Source organism: Sesamum indicum, linkage group LG3 (genome assembly GCF_000512975.1).
Source record: "Sesamum indicum cultivar Zhongzhi No. 13 linkage group LG3, S_indicum_v1.0, whole genome shotgun sequence".
In the NCBI taxonomy this organism is placed as follows: Eukaryota; Viridiplantae; Streptophyta; class Magnoliopsida; order Lamiales; family Pedaliaceae; genus Sesamum; species Sesamum indicum.
Window position 1 is genome coordinate 11,949,748 of NC_026147.1, and position 22,832 is coordinate 11,972,579.

Below are 22,832 nucleotides of genomic sequence, written 5' to 3' on the forward strand. Positions count from 1 at the left end.
ACTAATACATCTTGTATTATACAATATTATCCAACAAGTACACTTTTCATATTCAACTAAACCAAACAAATAGGAATCGAAGTATTTGTTTTTACGAAAAAGAGAATAACATCTGCAATGGTCTTCAAATAGAATACCCACTTGATTAACCTATTAAAAAACGATAGAACCAAACAAGAAAAGATGAAATCACGGTTCAATTTTGGTTTTTGAGTACTAGAATTTTCGAAATAGCTAGATCCCTTATTTCGTATTTGGAAGCATAAGTAAGTTCACTTAAGTAAAAAGTAAAATGATTGATATATATGAGGATAATTTTGTTCATTCAACGATATTACTGAGTTATACCAATGAAGGAGGTGGTCAAAATCTTATTAAAAAGTTAAGGGGGTAGATTCCCCTTTTGTTTCAATTCTAGAGGGTTTTTCACCCTTTAAATGTTCACCGGGGTAAAATACTATTAACCCATTATAAAGAGGATAAATTTTTATTTCTTAAATTAGTTTTCGGGACATTTCAATTTTAGACCTGCCATTTCTTTGTAAATCTCAAGTTTTTCTTTTTTTTTTTCTTTTTTTATGTGTATAATAAAATAGATATATTTTAATTTACGTATCTCGTAAGAGGATTGTTAATCCAATCATGCCTTTTTCATTTACATTAGATTTTAGAATTTAGAAGAAAAGACCGTAGCTTACTTTTCAAATATTTTGACTTTACTTCATATGATCTATGGGAAATAACTTAAAAATCTTGACAAGTGAGCGATGGATGCAAATTTGATTCCTCGTTCTTGACTTGACGTGCGTCCAATTCTTACCATCCTATTGAAAATTTATTACTTTTATTGAATTTTATGTACGTTTGAAATGGACCTACTCATGAATATATTGTTTAACTAATTTAATATAAAAAGTATAATAATAGAAAAATACAATCTTAGTTATATATTTTGGTAGTCTTTTCAGGATGTCGACATAAATAAACTTAATTACAACAAAATAAGATAATAGAGCGCAATATTCAAACATGTAATCATTAGTAAATTGATATTTTTACTTCTAATAAAGCTTGCACAAAGTTACATGCCCAAAATGCTACGGTTATTGTGAAAAACTATTTATTCGATGATTATGTAGGAAAAAATTACAATTAATAAAAGAAATTAGGATTATCGATAAGTATTTTCAATAAATATATGCACCTCATTCTAAAATAATGTCCATTTCATTTGATAATAACTTTGTGTATTATTATTACTATAATTATTATTTGGAAGGGATCATATAATTATCTTTTGAATTTATATATCGTATAGGAAAAAGTATTATTTTAGTTCGCTAAGTATGCCTAATTTTAATTTTAGTCCGATAATTATGTCCATTTTTGTTTAAATCCAGTAACTTACGAAATTGCTTACTTTTAGTCTTCTGACAGATTTTTGGACAATTTTACCCCTATACAACTTTTGAAAGACAGTTTTAATCCATATGCACTCATAGGGGTAAAATTATCCGAAAATCTGCTAGATGACTAAAAGTAAACAATTTCGTAAGTTGCTGGACCTAAACAAAAATGAGCATAGTTACCAGAGTAAAATTAAAATTAGACATATTTAGCGGACTAAAATAATATTTTTCCCTATAGTATATATATTTATATATACAAAAGTTATCTAGATAACACGCTCTCTCTCACCCCAAAAAAAGAAAAAAAAATCGTAAACATGTATTGACCCCGTTGATTTATGTAAACTTAAGAATAGAATTATGTGAAAAATAAAAGTCATCATACGATTTTCAAAAGGGGAGAATATTTATATCATAAAGACCATAATTCTCAACCCGATATTCAATACAAAACCTTAAAATTTTCTCCTGAAAGTTCAAGACTTATTGGTTCAAAATCTTAATGAAACATTTATTGCATGTTTATAGTACTAGGAGCAGCTAAATAGAATCTTTTCTTTTTTATTCCTTGGTTGTTATGTAAGAATAATACTAGAGTCATACGTTATAATATACGAACACTTTAAAAAATTATTTGATACGGTGTTTGACATGTGTTGGACATGGATATGTGTCGAACACGGTATTCGTGTGTTCAAAAATATAAAATAAAAAAAAAATGAACACGGCGTCGGACTCGCCTATTGATATGTCTAACACGTTTAGGGTTTTTTTTCATAATTTTAAAAAAAATTGGGTTTTTTTTTCAAAGAAAAGACTTTTAGGCTTAATAAAAGAGGAAAAAAATTGATTCACCCCTCTCAAACTAAAAGTTTTGGGATGAAATTATTAAAAAATTTTAGAGATAGTCATGATGATTTAATTAATTTGGATATATTATAAATTTTTTATTGCGTTTATTTTTAAATAAACTGATTATGTATAGTTTTTAAGCCACTTTTGATTAAAAATTTAAATATAAAACATGCTTATGTTATGTTTTATTTTTATAATTTTCATATTTTATATTTTAATTTTATATAAAATTGAGAATATATATAATAAAAATATATTATATAACCGTGCCATGTCTCAATTTTTAAACTTACCATGTTGGCATATTCGTGTTGCTGTGTTTGTGTCCGTATTCATGTATCATATGTGACATGTTTTTTCAACTCTTCTATTTGGTTCACTTAAATATATATGTGGTCGGACTAAAATAATATTTTATTACAATAATTTTACCTTTATTTGTACTCACTAGCACAAAAACACATTCAAACCAATAGGTAATATATTTAATTATTATCTTTAACTCCAATATAATTAAACACCCAAATGTATATTTACATAATTATATAAAAGAATTAAAAGTATTTTAATCTACAACCAAATACATTGATAATAAAAAATTAGGAAAAAATGCAGGTAACATTGTAAATGAGTAAATTATTCTTCAATTAAAAATAAAAAATAGTAATTAGCTTCCTTTATTTTTACAATTTAATCAATACCTAATTAACTTAGATCTTGTGAATTCAAAATATTTTTTACGGTAAATCACAACAACCTCTCTTGAAGTTTGATATAATTACGAATTTTCTTTCATTATTTGACAACTTACAAATCCCCCCTAATGTTTGATGAAATTATATAATCCTTAGATGGAGGTATGAAATTGTAAACTTTGCCCTTATTTTATTTTTTATTTTTTTAGAAAATTAAAAACTTATAAAAAACTCTAATGGGGTGGATGAAAAAAATTTAAAATTAAGAAAAAAATATCCACTTAGTCTGTAAAAAGTTTAAAAAATAAATAAAATTTATAATTTTTAGTCTACAAGGATATTTTTGTCGACTCACCACAAAAAATAGATGAGAACCTAACGGATTGGGCTAATTGTTAGTCAACAGCAAAAATTAGGGAGGTACTGATAATTTCTCAAATAATAAAGAGGTATTCATAACCATATCAAATTTCAAGAGAGGTAGTTATAATTTATCCTATTTTTTATTGGTGTTGATATACTTAAAAGTACAATTAGATGTGTGTCTGGTACATGAGTTCTAACATACCCTCGTGATGAGCTTTGAATCACAAGTCTTTGCACTAAGGTTGATTAAAAAAAGAACAAGACAAGTGAATTATCAAGTTTTAATGTCTCTAGCCTTTGAATCAAAAGCATGTGGCTTTGTACTTTTCTTGATTATAAAGTGTGACAACTTTTGTGTCCAATAGTTAATGTTCCAATGGGCGGAAATAGAGGAGTTGGCATGTGCTTTGACTGCCACAACTCTTAATATAAATTCAATTTAATTAAAATTCCTAACACTAGTAGGAGGGTCCGTTCCATCTTTTCCAACTCCGATGCTACCCCCAGGGACGACCTCTAGAAGAGCAAACGGGCATCCTTCTAAGAATAAGTCCTGCCCCGTGGCAGGCATCCCCCTCAGCAAATAAATCATTATATACCTGCTTCCCTCAAGGAGTACTTTTTATTTTAATAATTTTGGAGATTTACTTTACCCCTTTCAATGTGTTGACATATGTTTGCTTGTAGGGATTTCACAAAGAAGACATCTCTATCATAAAAAGCCCTATCTTTCACACAAACACCCTAGCCCTTCTTCGGTCAGGCACTTAGGTCCTTCCTTGGGGACTCGTAAGCTCTGTCTCGTATAGACACCTAAGCCCTCTTTCGCAAGGGCATCTAAGCAATGCTTCCAGTAGACACCCTATTCTTCTTTCGGTGAGGTTCCTAAATCTTGCTCCGAAAAGGGCCATCTCTCTCAAAAAAGTCAAGACACAATAAATTTGCTCCATGCAATATCTATTCGTGATATATATATATGTATTTCTTATTTAACATTCTCTTGCAGAAAAATAAAGCCCTACATCGAAGTAGGCACAAAAAACACCCATTAAGCCTTCCTACATGGAGACACTCTCCTAAAAGGTCCTGCCCATACAGGCACAAAGTAAGTTTTTCTTATTCTAAATATGCTTATGCTAATTATATTCTTTATAGGAGTTCATAAAAAAATTTATTTTTTGGACCCGATCTTTGAAGATTTCTACTCTAATAAGTGTCAAAATCTCCACTTATTAGAGTGGGGGACTATTGATGTGAATAAAAATAGGTTGGCCCAAAAAGGCCAAAACGATCCAAAAGGAAGAAAGAAACAAGAGGCCCGTAATATCCTAGGAGGTCCAAAAATACTTGATAGGCGGTCTTGGCAAGTGCCTCCAAAAAAATAGACAAGCAAACAACCTTGGCGGATGCCCCCTAAAAAGTGGATAGGCAGGTGACCCTCAGAAAATAGATTGGCAAAGAAGGAGGTTTGTTTCCTCAAAGATCGGCCCAAGAGGGAGGGTTGCTAGGCTCGGCCCAAGGAGGAGCTCCCGACACCAGGGTCCATCCAAAGATTAAGCCCATTGAGCTCAACCTAAGTAGAAGGCCCAGCTGAATGATCCAGTACGAGGGCTTGATGCTCTTTTCCTAGCCCAACCTAGGAAGGCGCCCTCTAGAAGCTGGATTCTTCACCCTAAGAAGATTCCTTGCAAAGTAGGAGTCCTCAAAGAGAAGGAGTCATCTCTCATCCAGTAACTTGCTGCTCAAGAAGCGGATAAGAAAAAGTCTTATCTCCAAATCCCGCCTTTTTCGTTGAATGTTCGGATCCTCCTCATCAAATACACCCCCTTAGACTCTTGCCATAGAAGGACTCTTATTTTATAAATACAGGGAGTACCCACCAACGAATCCTCCCCCTTCCACCATCGGAAAAGCTCTCTTGCTGCTACTTTACTCTCTTAAAATTCGTGTTCTTGCCTACAAAGTTCTCATTTCTCTTATCATTTCTCATTATAGTCTATCTATATACTTATTTATTTTTAAATCCGAAACTAACTTAAAAATCAGAATGCTAAATATTTATTTTGCAGATCCTCTTTCTCAAGACCTTTCACTCAATTAGTCCAAATTCGATATCAAGATCCAAAGACTTTGGATTCATGCTAAAATCACACGCATCACTATTACTAATACATAAAACCACATATTTATGAACTCATAAAACAAAATAATAATGGATAATAGAATAACATTAAAAATAAAGGAAAGAAAAAATAATAATTCACTAGCTTATGATCCCCTTTATCTGTTTGTTGCGAAATGTCACATATTTCATAACCTCATGAAACAAAAATTGATAGTAAAAAAAAAAATACAAAGCAATGTAAAAATTTTCGATCTTTCATGATCGCATAAAACAAAAATTGATAATACAAAAATTAAAAAGCGATGAAAAAAAGTTTGAACATAAGAAATTTCTTAAACTCATAAAAAATGACAATATATTTTATGAACTTATGAAATAAAATAACTAATAATATAATTTTATTTAAAAATATAAATAAATATAAATTAAACACAGATAATTTTAAGTAACACAAAAATTATATATTTCATGAAGTCATAGAAAAAAATTGATAAAAAAAAAATACAAAGTAATGAAAAAAATTTTGATCTTTCATGATCTCATGAATAAAAATTAATAGTAAAAATTCTAAAAAAACAAATTCGAACATAAGAAATTTCATAAATTTATAAAAAATGATAATATATTCCTGAACTCATGAAACAAAATAACTAATAATATCAAATTATTTGAAAGATAGATAAATACAAATCAATAAAAATCATTATAATTAATACAAATATCATATATTTAACAAATTCATGAAATAAAAATTGATAATAAAAAAAAAACAATGAAATCTATTTTGATCTTTCATGATATCCTAAAACAAAAATTGATGATAAAAAAATTAAAAATAAAGAAATAAAGTTAAAAAATAAGAGATTTCAACTTACAAAAAATGATAATATATTCATAAACGAATGATATAAAATAACCTATAATATAGAAATAAAACAAGTAACCAATAAAAATTAATAACAAAAAAAAAATAAAATAAAATAAAAAGCAATGAGTTTCCTTTAACTGTATAACAATCACACGTAAGTATATTACACTTGTAATATAATTGATTCAAATTTGATTAAATCAGGTACGGACTAGAATTTTTTATTAGACATTAGTACCCTTTATGTCATACTAGTAATTTGCGGCACATTTTATACGTATGTAATTTCTATAAATATCATTTAAAATAAAATATTTAAAGATTTTATTATTTAATAAAGTATATATAATAAATAATAAATTAATATTAAATTTAACAAAATTAGGAAACAAAAAAAGATGAATAAAAATTAAAAAAAATTATTGAAAAATAATAGGACAGGTGGGAGTCAGATGAAAAATGAAAAAAAACTATGAAAAATATAAAAATAGACCAAAAAGGGAGATACATCAAAAAAGTGTTCTTCCTTAATATACCTTTTTATCTCTCTCACGTCTCTCTCTAATCTCTCGTAGTATCTTCAAATTTATCTCTTTATTTCACACGTTTTTAGTTTTCAACCATTATTCTAATTTATTTAATTACAAATTGTGTATTTATTTCTATTTTATTCTTTTATATAATTAATTATCTATACTTTATTATTACTTGAGAGCACATTTTTTTTATGATTTGTTATTTTTTTTTAAAAAAATATCAACAATTTTTTATTTTTATTTTTAATTTTTTTCTTTTCTCAACTTCCAATTTTCTCTCTCTCCCTCAACTTCCATGTTTCTTTTTCTTCCGCCACTTTGTTTGTATAACTACTTACAACCTCTATCTTTTTAATATTTTTTATTTATTTAACTAAAATATATATTTTAAAAAAAATAAAATTTATATTATTTATATTTTAAATTAATTCCACAGACATTTGAGTGTGTCACACACACTAATTATATATACATGTGCATGTGCGTGTGTGTAAATATAAATATAGTTTTCTCTTTGCTACAATATATTACATATATATTTAGGACAAAATGCAAGCTAGCATAAGCAAATTATCCCTTTATGAAAAAAATAACAATTTACTCCTGTATTTTCAAAATGCGGCAATTTATCCTCCAATATTGTTCAAATTGCTTTTTTTTTTTCATGGGGTTAGCTTTTTTTTTTTTTTTTCATAGGAAGGTAATTTACTCATTTGCAATATCATAATGAGGTAAATTTCGTTAAACCACATACCATATATATTTAAAAAAAATTTGTTCATAATTAAGTTAAATACATATTCTTAAAAGAACACACCATGCGTTACACTTGGCTTGGAGGCCTCATAGGATCCACAGCCAGTTATTCATGATCAAACCACAAACACAAAAAAGATAGAAAAATAAAAGAGCAAAACAGTACATAATTCACCTTATAACTTATGATTCACCATATGATCGGAGCATTAACTTTACTTTTCCGTCAATTTCAGCCTCTTCTCAGACTCGCTTTCCTCAACATCTGTTATTTGCCTCTTTTGGCCACCCCAAAGCTTCTTCCTCACTAAGAACTTAGTGAACCACATTGCTGAAAGTTTCGGGTATCGTGTAAGATTATTCATGAAATCGATATATATGAGTCCAAATCTAACTGTGTATCCTTCTGACCATTCAAAATTATCGCACCATGACCATACGTAGTAACCCCTTACGTCCACGGGGTTCTCTGGGCTGCAATTGCCATAAAAATCAATATGACGAGCAATATTTAAAAACTTATAATAAGGATAGTAATGGAAAAATTACATTTTTCTTCCCACGAGACAGGAGAGTCTGTACTTTTGGTCATTTGCTGTTATGCAAATTTTAAAATGATCCCGAATTGGATTTCAACATTTGTAGAAAAGTATACGGAAGAATCACGTATTCTGCGCGAGGCCGTTATTTTTTGACGAAAAGTGGCTTTTGGGACTAAATATGCCGAAATACTCAATTTTGGGACCAAAAGTGTAGAGCCTCCTAATAAGTGGGTCGAAAAATGCGATTTTGTCGCAACATTTTTTGTCCCACAAGATATTGGGTTCTAATATTTAGATACCAATATTTCAATTTTTTCGGCATATTTAGTGGCGAAGAACCACTTTTCATTGCAAAAATAATGGACCTAGTGTAGGACACGTGATTTTGCCGTATATTTCTATACAAAAATTGAGTTGTGAGATGTGTCGAAAAAACATTTTAAAATTCAAGTGAAAATACTACTTTGCGATATTAATTATTTGAAACATTAAATTTGAGTAGGAAGAAATAAAGTTTGATATATATATATATATATATATATATCCTAATTTCGAGAGCACAAATTCATTAACTTTAGTAATAAGTTATACGTAGAAATTCTCAACAAGATTTTCAAGTTTAGACAGAGTACGTAGTTTGTGTAAGGACTCACTCGTGCATTGCTTTCAGGACATTCGCAAGATGATCTTGGTGATACTTCACCCTCACTGGGTCCACACAAGCATCAGAAGCAGTAAGCTTGTAATCACTCTTTTCATCCACCCCTGACAAAAATAATTGCTAACATTACCAAAAATATTTCAAAGCAACTTGCCAAATCAAAAGGTAATAAAGTAGCAATACACTTGCCATGTGATTGGTGAATAGTTTAGGAAAAGTGACCAATCACATAACAATTATAATACACTTACTCTGTGATAGGTTTGGTTGAACCAAACTTAGTTTGAGTAAGAATTTTTTCGTTAATTAGCAATCTACTACGTACCATTCTCTGTGATATATATAGGCGGCAAGGGCTTGTATGTCTTATTTGTATATAAAAGAAGATCCTTAATTCCCCAAGGAACTATGCGCAACCACGATGAACCAGCCTAAATACCAAGAAAGAAACAAATTAATTTATGACGGGAAAAACAAACGAAAAGGGCGAAAAAATTAAACATTATTTGAATAACTAAAATGAGGATCTTACCACGGGTCCGATTGGTATTTTATCTCGATAACCTATAGACAATATTGTCGATTATAAGAGCACCTCAAATTAATTCCAAAACTAAAAAAAAAAAAAAAAAAACTTAGAAGGTTGTGGTGTATAAGGTTGTCTAGAACATACTATGAAATTTTACATGCATATCTCTGTAGTAGCCCTCTTCAGCTTTGGGATGAGGATCATTAGTGACATAGGTAGCTGTATAGTAGTTCAATCCCAGGAAATCAATGGTTCCTTTGAGCTTTTCGGATTCCTCATGTGTAAATGGAGCTAGATTTTCGGCAGGAACATATTTTATCATATATTTCGGATAACGTCCTTTAACTATAGGCTCCAAATACCTGCAACAGTTGATGGAATCGAATATTAAGAAACGATATATGGGATTTAACACAATTTACACTATAAAATTTATAACATTTAACTACGATTAATTGCAATGGTGAATACCTAAAAGCCAGAGCAAATGTTCGGACCATTCAGCTCTTAGTCATAGCAAAAAAAAATTTATGGTGGAAAAGTTAGTTTTTTATACCGGTTTTATCTAATCGTAGTTAATAGTGATTATTTACCATGACTTTTAACTATAGCCATTAATATTGTAGCTAATCGCAAGTTTTTTTCCAGTGTTACCCTCCTGTCTAGGGAGGTAAATTGCTCAATTTTTTAAAAGACACATGAGGATAAACTGCTATTTTTCTTTATAGAGGTGTAATATGCACATTTATAATATCACAGAAGGCTAAATTTAATTTTTCCGGTATATATATATATATATGCTTCAAAAAGTAAAACTAGGTGAATCAGCTGCATGTACTGCAATATATATCTTCATAAGAGGATTACAACATGCATGCTTGCTTACCATCCCAACAGAAAATCGAGAGCTCTTTGTTGAGCTTCTATATCCTTTTCCTTTTTTCTGTGTAGGGGCTGGCACCAGAAGCAGCAAAGCACTATACCTATCTTTCCTTTTTGATGTTCCTATAATTAAAGTTTTCCAATAAGCCAAAAAAGAGAAGGTTAGTTCAGAAACTTTTATACATGGAGGCAGGAACAATATTGGTCTGATCTAGACATTGGGTCAGATCAATTATTCAATTATAGAGAAAGTGTATGATTTATTGTACCCTTTTTTACTTAATAAAAATTACCTTTATCGAAAAAGAGTAAGTGTATGATTGGTCACATTCTCTAAATTGTACATTAATTACATGATAAGTGTATAGTATTTATTGTCATGTGATTGGTTCAGATTTGATCGAGTCGGGTCGTGGAAAGAATGTCCCTATGCGGGCATAATAATTAAATAGTATTCTTAACGAATAAAATAAATATATAAAGATTTAATTGTACTTTTAATCCTGTAATTATATTCTTTAATTTAACATTTTAGTTCTGTAACTTACTAGAGTCGTAATTATAAAATTGGTCCTTCACATTTTTCAATTTCACAATTTTAGGACAAATTTGGCCGGAGAGTGACGTCACAATTCCAGCTAATTTTGTCCTAAAATCACGAAATTGTGACCCTTTCATAATAACCATAACAAACAGGATTTAAAATACAATTAAACCACCATTTATATATATATGTAATATATTCAAGGATAAATCGCAACAGGTTCTTTTGAAGCTTATCGTAATTACAAATATCTTCTCATTATTTAAAAAATTACAAATACCCTCCTGAAACGACAAATACCCTCTTGTGATAGCCCATTGTAGGGGGTACGTATTTGTTAGGATATTTTATAATTCAGGAGGGTATTTATAGTTTTTAAACAACAAGAGAGTGTAAGTATAACAAATTTCAGAAGAGTCCATTATAATTTACACGCATAATATACAACAAAGATGCATGAACTAACCTGAAATTTGTCTCTGTATGTGTGCACTGCTGCAGAATGAGCAAGGAGCATATTTCTTGCAGCAGTATACGCATGTTTGGGGTCATATGAGCTTATGGAACCATAAAGGTTCGGATTGTTAATATTACTGCTCTTGAATGTGGATATGAGCTGCATTGGCTCATAAACAACACCTGTAGTAGGAGGAACATTAGTTGCAGCTGTGGATTCAGTTGATGATGATCGTAAAAGTGAAGTAAAAACCGAGCGAACATGTGATGGAGTAGAACTCAAATCCACATTTATTGGAGCTTGATCAGAAACAAAAACTCCTGATTCATCTGGAGCTAAGGCTGAAAGGTAAGCTGAAGTAGGAGCTTGACCGGGTGGAAAAGTACCGGAAGCATATCCGTTAATACAATAGGTCGATGGCTCGTTTACTGTGGTCCAGAATTTCACCCGATCACCGAATTCCCAGAAACATAACTCGGCATATTCACGAAAATCTTGCCTGTTCCCAGAGGAAATTTCATGCTACACCACTAATTTTTAAGGTAAGTTACAGTTACCTCCTTTTGAGGTCTAGCATAATTACAAATGTATTTTCGTTGTTTGAACAATTAAAATTTAATATCTGTCTAACAACGAGTCCATTCCGTTAGATTTTTATTCCAATTTTTATGGTAAACTGACCAAAATACCCTTTTGAATTATAATTCATGATTTTACACATTTTTAGGAATTTCTAAAATATTTTTATGAAATAGCATGCTCTATGAATTATTTATTTTACTCACCCTCAATCTTTTTTTTAATATTTTGTTAAATACTATTTTAGAAACAATTCAACTAGAATAAAGTTGTAACTTCCACCTAACCGTTTAGAAACTACAAATAATTTTTCATTTGAAGAGGGTATTTATAATTTTCAAATAATAAAAATATTTATAATTATGTTAAATATCAGAAAAAGTAGCTCTAATATACCCTAACTTTTCATGTACTAATAAAACAAAAGATTGCAGACTTGATTAATAAGTTCACTTACACAATTTTTTTGCTTAAGAATCCACCATACTCTTCTTGTAGTGCAGCAGGTAAATCAAAATGAAAAATAGTCACAAAAGGTTCAAGGCCTGCATGTTAATTAGAATCAAGATTATAAAAACATATAATTCTTGTCCAAATTAGAATAAGTCGAAATAAATCAATCACATATTAAGTATATTTACTCGCACTTGTTATGTGATTGATCACTTTTCTTTAATTGTACACTAATCTTTTGATAATATATTACACTTGTAATATAATAGATTTAGGTTTGATAAAACTCGATTTGATTAAAATTTTTCTATGTGTAGACACAATAATTGCCGACACTAGAAAAAATATTGAGTTTTTCCTACACAATAAATGACTAAAATCATGGTAAATCAATACTATTAACTACGGTTAAACAAAACCAAAGCAAAAACTTAAATTTTTACCATGGATAAAGTTTTGGCCACACTTGCAGAAACAACGGGTAATGGCCATTGCGAAACCGTGATTGATTTATTTGCTATAATTTTCTTCTTTTAACTATAGTAATTAACCATAGCTGAAAATTAATTTTTTTCTACTGCGAAAAGATTGCACAAAAAAAGAGTTGCATATTTTAGTCAAACCATGTTCAATGACTGTGTCGATAACGGTATTATAGTAGTCGATTCCTTCCCTGTTAATTCCAGCACAACACCTCCCACCTAATAAGATGAGTACAACACAACTAATAATAATTAATAAAATGTATATATACATTTAGGAAGTTTTATTTTTCGAGACACCAAAAATAACGCTATATACCCGGTAAAATTCTTGACCATGAAATTGAAAATCTGTAGGATTGAAACCCCATTTTCTTCATCATCTTAATATCTTCCTGCCAGAAAATTAATTAAATATGAGTATATTTGGAGTATTCTATGTATAAATTATATACAATCATCGGAAGAAAATTTACTATTAATTAGATACAATTTTATAGGCTATGGACTGAAATCATGGTAAATAATTATTATAAATCACAATTTGACATTATCAATTCAAAAACTTAGATTATCCACCATAAAAACTATTTTTGCCATGGCTATAATGAGTCATAGTGAATGTTTTTGCAATAATTTTTATTCATGATAAATATTTGGCAAAATTACAAAATTACTCCTGTATGTTTGGGGGTTGCAAAATTGATCCCGTATTTATGAGACTGGCAATTTTAGTCCTTTATGTTTAAAATTTGTAGGAATTTTGGTCCTTTCGGCCAAAAGTGACCGAAAATTAACAAATCAAATTGGGGATTAGGATTTCGGCAACAAATAGACATTACTACACAGGTAATATCCTACGTGGACGCTGACGTGACAAAAAAGGTTAACCATTAGCCACCACCAAGCCGGTCGCCGTAATTTTTTTTCTGGCGCATCTCCGGCCACGCGTACCACCACTAAACTCGCCATCCTACGCTGATTCCAACTCTATAGCATGTATTTCAATCGGAGTTCAAACATGCCCCCAATTGTTGATTATAGTCTTATCCTAAAATCTAGATTTATTTTCTTTCTCTTCTCAATTCACCGCCGTCCGACCTACCCACTATTCGAGACCACCACCAATCAACTCCCCATCCTCCGGAGAGTTGATTGCACCCAAGCCCATCCATTTTCATCAAATTATTCGGTCGGTTCTCTTCGTTTTTATTTTCGCCACTTTTTCCGTGCCCACCATTGATTTTTCCGTCACCAGCGATCATCTCGCTGGCGGACCAACACCCTTGTGTTCGCTCCCATGGCGCACATATCCCTCCGATCAGTTTCCGTCAACGGTACATCCACGTCATGGCATCAACCCCAATTTTAGTCCTATATGTTTTAATTTAATAGCAATGTTGGTCCTTCCGACTAGAATTAACAGTCAGCAGCTACGTAAGATGCCACGTGTTTATGTTGAGACCAGTTGGCAACTGGAACCTTAAGCCCCAATTTATCCGGCTAATTTTTGGGTAATTTTGGCCGAAATGACCAAAATTGCCACTGAATGAAAAAGTATAGGACTAAAATTGCCAGTTCAGTAGTTACAGGACTAATTTTGTCACCCCCTATACTTACAAGACTAATTTTACAATTTTTCCTAAGTATTTTAACTATATTTACAAAAACCACAGTCAATAATTATTACGTCGACATAGTTCGTAATTATATTCTACGACTATTTATTTGAATTATCACAATTAACCAAAATAAATGTTAATTTTCTTATAGTGAATCCATTGAACTCTAAAGAGAGTTAAAATTACCCTGAATCTGGCATACATGTCGGTAGCCACATTTCCATTGGATCCACCAGAAATTCTTCCTGTCGCTCAAAATCATTTCATTTTAATTATCAGCTATAATTTGTAATCAAACAACTTGCATGCATGCACGTTATATATACATATATATATGGAGAGAGAAAGAGAGCAAGGGAGAAGAGAGAGAGAGACCAGGAGTCTTGAGGGTAAAAGTGTCCCAGATGCTAGGTCCTCTGCCACCTCTTGCAGCAGCACCTTCAACCTGAATTTAACATATTTGATTAGAAAAACAAAAAGATTATGACAAAATCTAGTCATTTTTTCATTCATAATTACAATATTATAACATGAAAAACGCTAAATGAGAGATAAAATTTAAAATTTATACAATTGTGTTTTCTAACGTTGGTATTTTTCGTTCAAATCCTATTAAAAAAGGTTGGGGTGAACAGTGAAAGTTCAGAAGGACGGTAAGTGGAATCTCATAGCGTTTTAGGTGGAAAGTATAATTTCGTACTTTTAAAAGGATTTAAGTATAATTTATCCTTTTCGTATATATATATATATATATATATACATACATACATACATACATATATTAAAGCCAAATGCATATGAGGAGCAGATTGGCATATGTTGTGGATTGGGAATTAAACCTGATAAGCACCAGTAGCAGTTCCGAACATAAAATTCGGAGGAAAATCGTTGCAAGTGATGTGGCTGGTGTCTTCATTGATCCGCATCTGCTGCTGGACTGTCGACCACTGCGAGGCTGTTTTGCTCCATTTCAGGCTATGTCGAATGCAGCAAATTACTAAGTTTTAAGCCTATCTATCAACCTCTCCCTGTATATAGACAGAATTCTTGTTCTCATAATTGATATATAATAAATTGTAGAATAAATTCCAACGACCTCCTTAACGTTTGATATAATTATAAATATTTTTTCGTTATTTAAAAAATTATAAATATCCTTCTTATATTTGATGAAATTATGTAATCTTTGGATGGAGGTACGAAATTATCAACTTTGCTATTACTATATTTTTTTTATTTTTTTAAATAAGAATTTATAAAAAAATCGAACGAGATGGATGAAAAATCTTAAAAATTATAAAAAAATATCCACTTGGTCCATAAAAAAATAAATAAAATTATAATTTTTAATTCCTCAAGGTTAATGGATGGAAACCTAACGGATTGAGCTAATTGTTAGAAGACCGTTAAAATCAGCGAGGTATTGATAGTTTTTCAAATAACAATGGAGTTTTCGTAATTATGCCAAACCTCAAAAAACATTGTTGTAAGTTACCCTAAATTGTATTCATAACACCACAAGAAATAGAAAAAATAGTGACCAATTTTAATCTTTCTAATAATTATATATATTTAGTGAAAAGATTTTTTGTTTTTGTCAATTTTAAAGTTTTAATATATAGTGATAGATTATTTTATGAAAATTTTAATTATCAAGATTAGTGACAAAAAACATTATACTGATAATAATCACTTACTGTCATTATAAATGTAGCACTCATTATTTACAGTGACAACTTATTCACAATTCTTGTCATTAATAATTATATAATGACAAAATAAAATTACTATCACTGAAAATATATTTTTTGTCACAATTTTATAATTATTAGTTAATATCTTGTAGTTAATATTATTTCTTTTTGTAGCGTAAAAATACAAAATATCTAAACATTCAGTTTGATTGAGCTTCGATGAATCGTCATATATATATATATATTGGAGAGAAAATAAAAGAAGGAAATGGAGGGAGGGTGGGTGGGTTGGGGTGTTGGGAATTTGGTATATAAGTAAGAGTAATGAACTATAATTGATTGAAATAAATTAATTATAATTATCGATCAATATCTAATAAAAATCATTACAACAATTATAATGTTGATTAAATTAACACTTATTATTACGGCAAACAATACGTGATCATAACTTGATCAAACCAATACCTACTATTACAATAAATAATATCTACTACGCAGTAGAAACAATATCTCACACAAATTGCGAGACATAGACTCATAAACTCTAAAATTATGAAGTCTCAATTTCGCCAATTGAATTGAATGTGATTGACGGGTGTATTGGAATTTGGTGATTGCAACAGTACCATGAGATCAGGGCCACACATGATTTCTTCATCTGATCCTCACCATTTCCACAACAGGTCTCTGCTCATTGCTCACCTTATCTGCATTATCTATTCCTGTTCTCTTATTCAAATAGAACTTATCCAAATCATACGGACGACCCACTCTTTTATTACTCTCATTTGTATATTTTCCATTTTAGGTGCTAGAATTTAAATTATATAAAACAAAATGGGGTAGTTTTAAATTATTTTCTTTCTAAATAATACCTGTAAATTTAAGAAAAGAAAATGAAATAATATTAAAATATGATAATAGCCTCCAAAACCCTTCTTAGACTAAAAGCCCAAGAAAATGTCATCAAGCAACCCGGCACCATCCGCCGACTGATCCAAGAGTAGAGAGGTAAGGCCCACAAGTTTACTTTCTGTTTCACTAAATTGGTAAGCCTAAGGAACAATCTCATTCTAGCCGTATATGTCATCATATAGTTGGACGAACACGTCATACAACTTGCCCACATGTTAAGACATGTCATCCTAAAATATCTCTAAATGGCTTTTAATAGATTAAACCAGCTAGTAATATACAGATAATCACTTTTTAGATTTTCAGACAGACCTGATAAGACTTAATCAACTTGATGTATCAGTCTATTTAAATCCAAATCATGCATAGATAGTTAGTTGATTTAAAGAATTTTCAAATGGTATTGGACTCTCTACAACAAACTCTAGTGCTATGTTTTGTATATTTTTATAAATAGAGGCATTGTGCAGTTATTTATAACATTATTCCTCACTCTCATACTCTTATTTATTCTCTCAATTCCCCTATGTAATTTTTGAAATGCAGTTTTAGTCCATATGCACTCATAGGGTAAAATTATCTGAAAATCTGTTAGAGGACTAAAAGTAAGCAATTTCATAAGTTACTAGACCTAAAAAAAATGGACATAGTTATCGGACTAAAAATTAAAATTAGGCATACTTAGCGGACTAAAACAATACTTTTCCCTATACAAAAGTGTCTTAAGTATTTGTTTCTCATTTTGAAAAGACACTCATACCCTTACGTAAGTAGTTTTTCTAATAATAAATCGAAACTAATTATAAAAGAATAAATTCTGTAAAAAAAAAAAAAAAGGAACAATTTAATAGTCCTAGTATTTCAAACTACTTAAACAATGCTAAATATATCTTAGGTAGTTGAGAGAAATTAGAATTATTAAATGATTTTTCTTTTTATTAGAACTTTGTCGATTTATATCTAACTTTTATTTATTATTAAAGAATAATTTAAGCAAGGGTACAAATATCTTTCTTACAAATATATAAATTCAACATATTTGATGTATTGATTGTTGCACGAAGATGGAGGGAGAAATATGTTATCAATGCTGCTTATTGTAATCTTTTGTCATCTCTTATGTATCATATTTGGCAAGAACGGAATCGACGGAGGTATCAAGAGTTGGTTCGCGATGCAGTGTCCCTTGCTCGGATTATTCTTGATGAGCTTAGACTCCGTATACTTAGTGCTAAACTACCTCATAGCATTAGTAATATCGCCTTGTATAAAGTATGGCAGATACCATAGCCTATTTAAATTGCCATTTGATTTGTACACTCTATACTTTTCCTTTACTTAATGAAATTTACCATTACCGAAAAAAAAAAATATAAATTCAAAAGTTTTAATAAAAGATTAATATAATATTGATAACAATTCTAGAGTGGTCGATGATGTTCCCTTATAAAACTTTATCACAATTTTGAATTTAAAAAGCATGACAGCTATCAGTTCATAGTATTTTATAGTTGAGAGATGGTCAAATGAAATATTTCTTACAAATTTATAAATTCAAAAATTTTAATTAAAAGATTAATATCATATTTACTTATAAAATTTAGTATTACAAAATTGTCATTTAGAAAGTTACAAAAAAGTAATAGTAAAGGGAAAGAAGACTCAACTTATTGATTTATTCTATAAAGAGTCAATCATAATTCAGTTGAAATAAATTAATTATATTTTTATTCGAAGTGCATTAATATAATTTGTAAATCTTATATTAGACAAGTAAGAATACTAATTAAATATGCTAAGTAAACCCTACTTTAACAAAATTCTAATGCAAGTGCTCTGACCATATAATTGATTAGAAAATATGAAATTATATAAAAGTACCAAGTTTAATTAGAATAAAATAGAGACTGGTTAATGGACATAGATCGAGCTACAAGAAAATGGAGAAGGCAACACGTTATTAATCTGGGCTTATCGTGCTACTGGCTTCATGTGTGTATCATATTTGAAAGGAACAGAACTTGAGACGTTTTGAGCAGTCAGAGTAAGAACCGACCGCACTTGCTGGACTCATTGTGGAAGAGGTTAGACAGATGATTCTTAGTGCTTCTTTAGCTTGCTCTGTTAGTTCTTGTGCGTTATATAGACTTTGGCGTATTCCTTAGCATATCGAGGGAGACGCCACTCATTTAGCACCGTTGTACTGTACGATTGTATTATTTATTTAATGAAAATTACATTTACCTAAAAAAATTATAAATTCTATAGAGTATTTCGAAATATATAATGAGCAAGAAATGAATTCACCGTTAATTAATTTTCAAATGTTTTAATTTAAGTCATTTATGTATATGGAACTAAAGAATAGAACATATTGATAAAGTACTTTCTCTTATATATGGATTATTTTTCTTAAAAGTAACGAACAATTAGCTATATCAATAAATTTCAAAATATTTTAAAAAAAAAAAAGATATCATCAACAAAAGAAAAAAATATTATTTATAATTAATATTACTAAAATAAGGTAATTAATCTCTATAAAATTAAAAATAAACATTGATAAGAATTAAAAGTAAGGTTTTAAAAATAACTATGCACTAACATATTAGTTGTAGACTAAATTTCAATTGTATACTATGGTGAGAACTATATTTATCTTTAGAATATATTTATAAAATAAATAAGTTAATGTATGTCAACAAAAGTATATAAGTATTAAGAATAAAACTAGTTATTATCAACGACATAATATATCATACACAAAAATAATATAATAAAATATATCATACACAAAAATAATATAATAAAGATAAATAAATAAAATATATCATACACAGAAATAATATAATAAAATAAATAAAATTAAAGACATAGCAAATAGCCAAAAAAAATCTACAATAAAATATGATCAATTTTATTACATTGGAGTTTTTAAAAAATCCAAAAATAAGAGACATTGACTACTTAATTTTATCTTAATATTGGATTTTCTTTATTTTTGCTTTCGCACTAGTTTATTCCAACACAAGATCATCATATTATAAAATATAATAAGGGTAAATGCTAGTCTCCTAAATTTTCGTTTAGAATCATTTTAGTCCCTCAAGTTTATTTCTTGACTTTAACATCCCTAAATTTTAACTTTTGCCTCAATTTGGTCCCTCCGACCAATTTTCGGCAAAAATATAGTTGGAGCTTGACTTTTTGGAAGGTAAAATGGGCTATTTAAACTTGATTTTATCATTTTAGTTCCTTAAGTTTGTCGAATTTGTCAAATTAGTCCTTTTTTAAAAAGAAAATTCCTTCTCTTATATTTTTATATGGTACTTATATGAAAAATAAATTCTTTAAACTCTTGTGAATATAATAATAAAATATTACTAAATTAAAATAAAATAGTCTCTCTCTTTATAGAATTTTTTTATGGATTTTTAAGAGGTTATTATAGAATTTTTTTCTATAAAATGGAACTATATATTTAGAAAACCTCTAAAGATGAATTACATATATATGAAATCCACCAAAATCTAGTTAAAATAATCTATCAATTTTTCATTCAAAAATTCAAATATTTAATAAATATTATTAAGGTTTAACTTTTTTAAACTTATCTTTAACTCTTAAAATAAAAAAAATTACTGACTTAGTTTTTTTTTAATTATATTTTCATATTAGATAAGTTTAATTAATTTTATTCATAATTTTTTTTTAAACTACTAAAAAAAGAGACTATTTATTTTAAATTAAAGCAATATATTATTATTATTATATTGATAAGAGTTCAAAATTTCTATTATTCACATAAGATTATTATTATTATTATATTGATAAGATATTTTGTAGAGATAGAGAGAGAAAAACAAAGATAAATAAGCATGTGTTAGAGATAGTGTGTATATTTGGATTTATTTTTGGAGATAATATAAAATAAATACGGTATGTTTGATGTTGTTTAGTGGGAGACAAAAACTACTGTTCATTGTCAGATCAGGTCTCTTTTATGTATATGTATGAATATGTATATAATTTTTTTAGTTGTAGGGGCTATAATTAGTATAGATTTATTTTGGCCAAAAACAAATGAGGTACTATTTTAAAACATCTCAAAACACCACCAAAACCTCCAAAGCAAATTAAGGCAAACATTTACCATGTTTTGACCTTTCTCAAAGATGGGCCAAAAATGAAACCACACACTAATTCCATCAAGTGAGATCCACCGGCACCGGCCCAAAATAATTTTTTAAAGCACAATTTATCCTCAATCTTATTTTTATTTTTGGTGTTTTGAAATCATAACAAAAAAATAGTAATAATTAAAATCTAAAATTTCTAATTGAAAAAAGAAAACTATGAAAGCATTTTTTTTTTATTTCATGGTATTTTTTTCAAATTAATGGCATGATAGTAATTTGAAGAATAAATTTTCACACATTAATTCAATACTTCATCCAATAAAATAAACAAAGTATTACATAATCTTATTACACTATATATCCTAAATTTTATCATTTATTAATTTATACCACTTTAGTCCCATCCAGCAAAATAAATCAGGCTTCTTAGTATTTTGCAAAAATACATTTTTCAGAGAATTTAACTTTCGAAAATAGTATCTGTGAGTTAGCCCAATTTTTCAATGTAAACATGAGCTTACAGTATCGACAAAAAATACATTTTTTCCCCACAACATAAATTTCATTACCTATGACCTATCCAATTTTGCCCAATCAGATTTAATAAAAATGCCTTAAATCTCTACTTCCCAAAAATAATGATTATTTATTAAATTAAAGTTAGGCCCAGAAAATTGACACAATGTTGATGTTAAATGGTCTGGTGGGTCTTGTAGCCAATCTGAGTGACCAATTTTACCTTTTGGGTACCCCATTAAGGTGGGATTAAATATTGCTTTTAATTATAGTTAATTTCTATGATTGAAAATAAAAAATTATAGCGAATATTAGTTAATTACTGTCACATATAGCCGTTATTTCTGAAAATGATGTTAAAATATTTGCTGCAGCTAATACTATGGTAAATATTTTGGTTATAATTAAGACCATAACAATTTTGATTAATCGAGAATAAAATTTAATTTTTTGCATTGATAGTATTAATTTATTATGATATTTAAACTATGATGATTTGTGGTGTAAAAAGTAATTAATTTTTATAGTGAACGGATCAAATTTTTGCACGTGAAATATAAATTTGATCTACTCAATTGCAGGTGCAAACGTCCTCGTAATAATTCTTGAAACTTTATAGTTGCTCTTCACTGGGTTTAATGATACTGTTTAGAAAAAATACAATTTACCTCTCTGTTGTATGAGAAACAAGCAAAAAGCTCTATGTGAAAAAAAAAAACCAACAAAATATCTTTTGTGTTTATAAAATGAAGCATATTACCCCTTGTTTCTATTTTATTCATAACCGGAGAGATATTTTAATTTATATTTAAAAATTCAAAAAAAAATTGATACTTTTTAGAAAAAATACAATTCACTCCCCCCCCAATATGAGAAACAAGCAAAAAACCCAGTGTAATTGAGGATGGGTAATGGCAATGGCCCCATATTACGGATATTCATTGTCCACAGATCCTCCATACTCTCCCACATATCCATGGGGGCATTGACCGTATTTCTTGGCGATCATAAATTGGACCTTTGACATCGGCTACACTACTCTAGGTTTTCAGAATTATGGGTATTAAGGTAGGTTGGTATTCACTACTCTTGTGCCCCTTCAAGATTCCTCGACATACGTTTATCCTCTGGCTCGCCATCATTGAAAAGCTTTCTACAGTTGACAAGCCTTGGCTATCTCACTTCAGTACCATTTGTGTCTTGT

General features: G+C 29.3%; 1 protein-coding gene across 1 annotated transcript; it reads right to left on the reverse strand.

The window, feature by feature from the left end:
* LOC105158127 (raucaffricine-O-beta-D-glucosidase-like) lies at positions 7,591-15,279 on the reverse strand. The gene is made up of 13 exons (XM_020692442.1): positions 15,201-15,279; positions 14,737-14,806; positions 14,548-14,606; positions 13,059-13,134; positions 12,881-12,958; positions 12,262-12,349; positions 11,235-11,724; positions 10,229-10,347; positions 9,487-9,704; positions 9,346-9,377; positions 9,139-9,244; positions 8,806-8,917; positions 7,591-8,084 (listed from the first exon to the last, which is right to left on the reverse strand). Exons 1-13 carry the CDS (start codon positions 15,228-15,230, stop codon positions 7,826-7,828), a joined length of 1,737 nt encoding a protein of 578 aa, XP_020548101.1. The 5' UTR covers positions 15,231-15,279; the 3' UTR covers positions 7,591-7,825.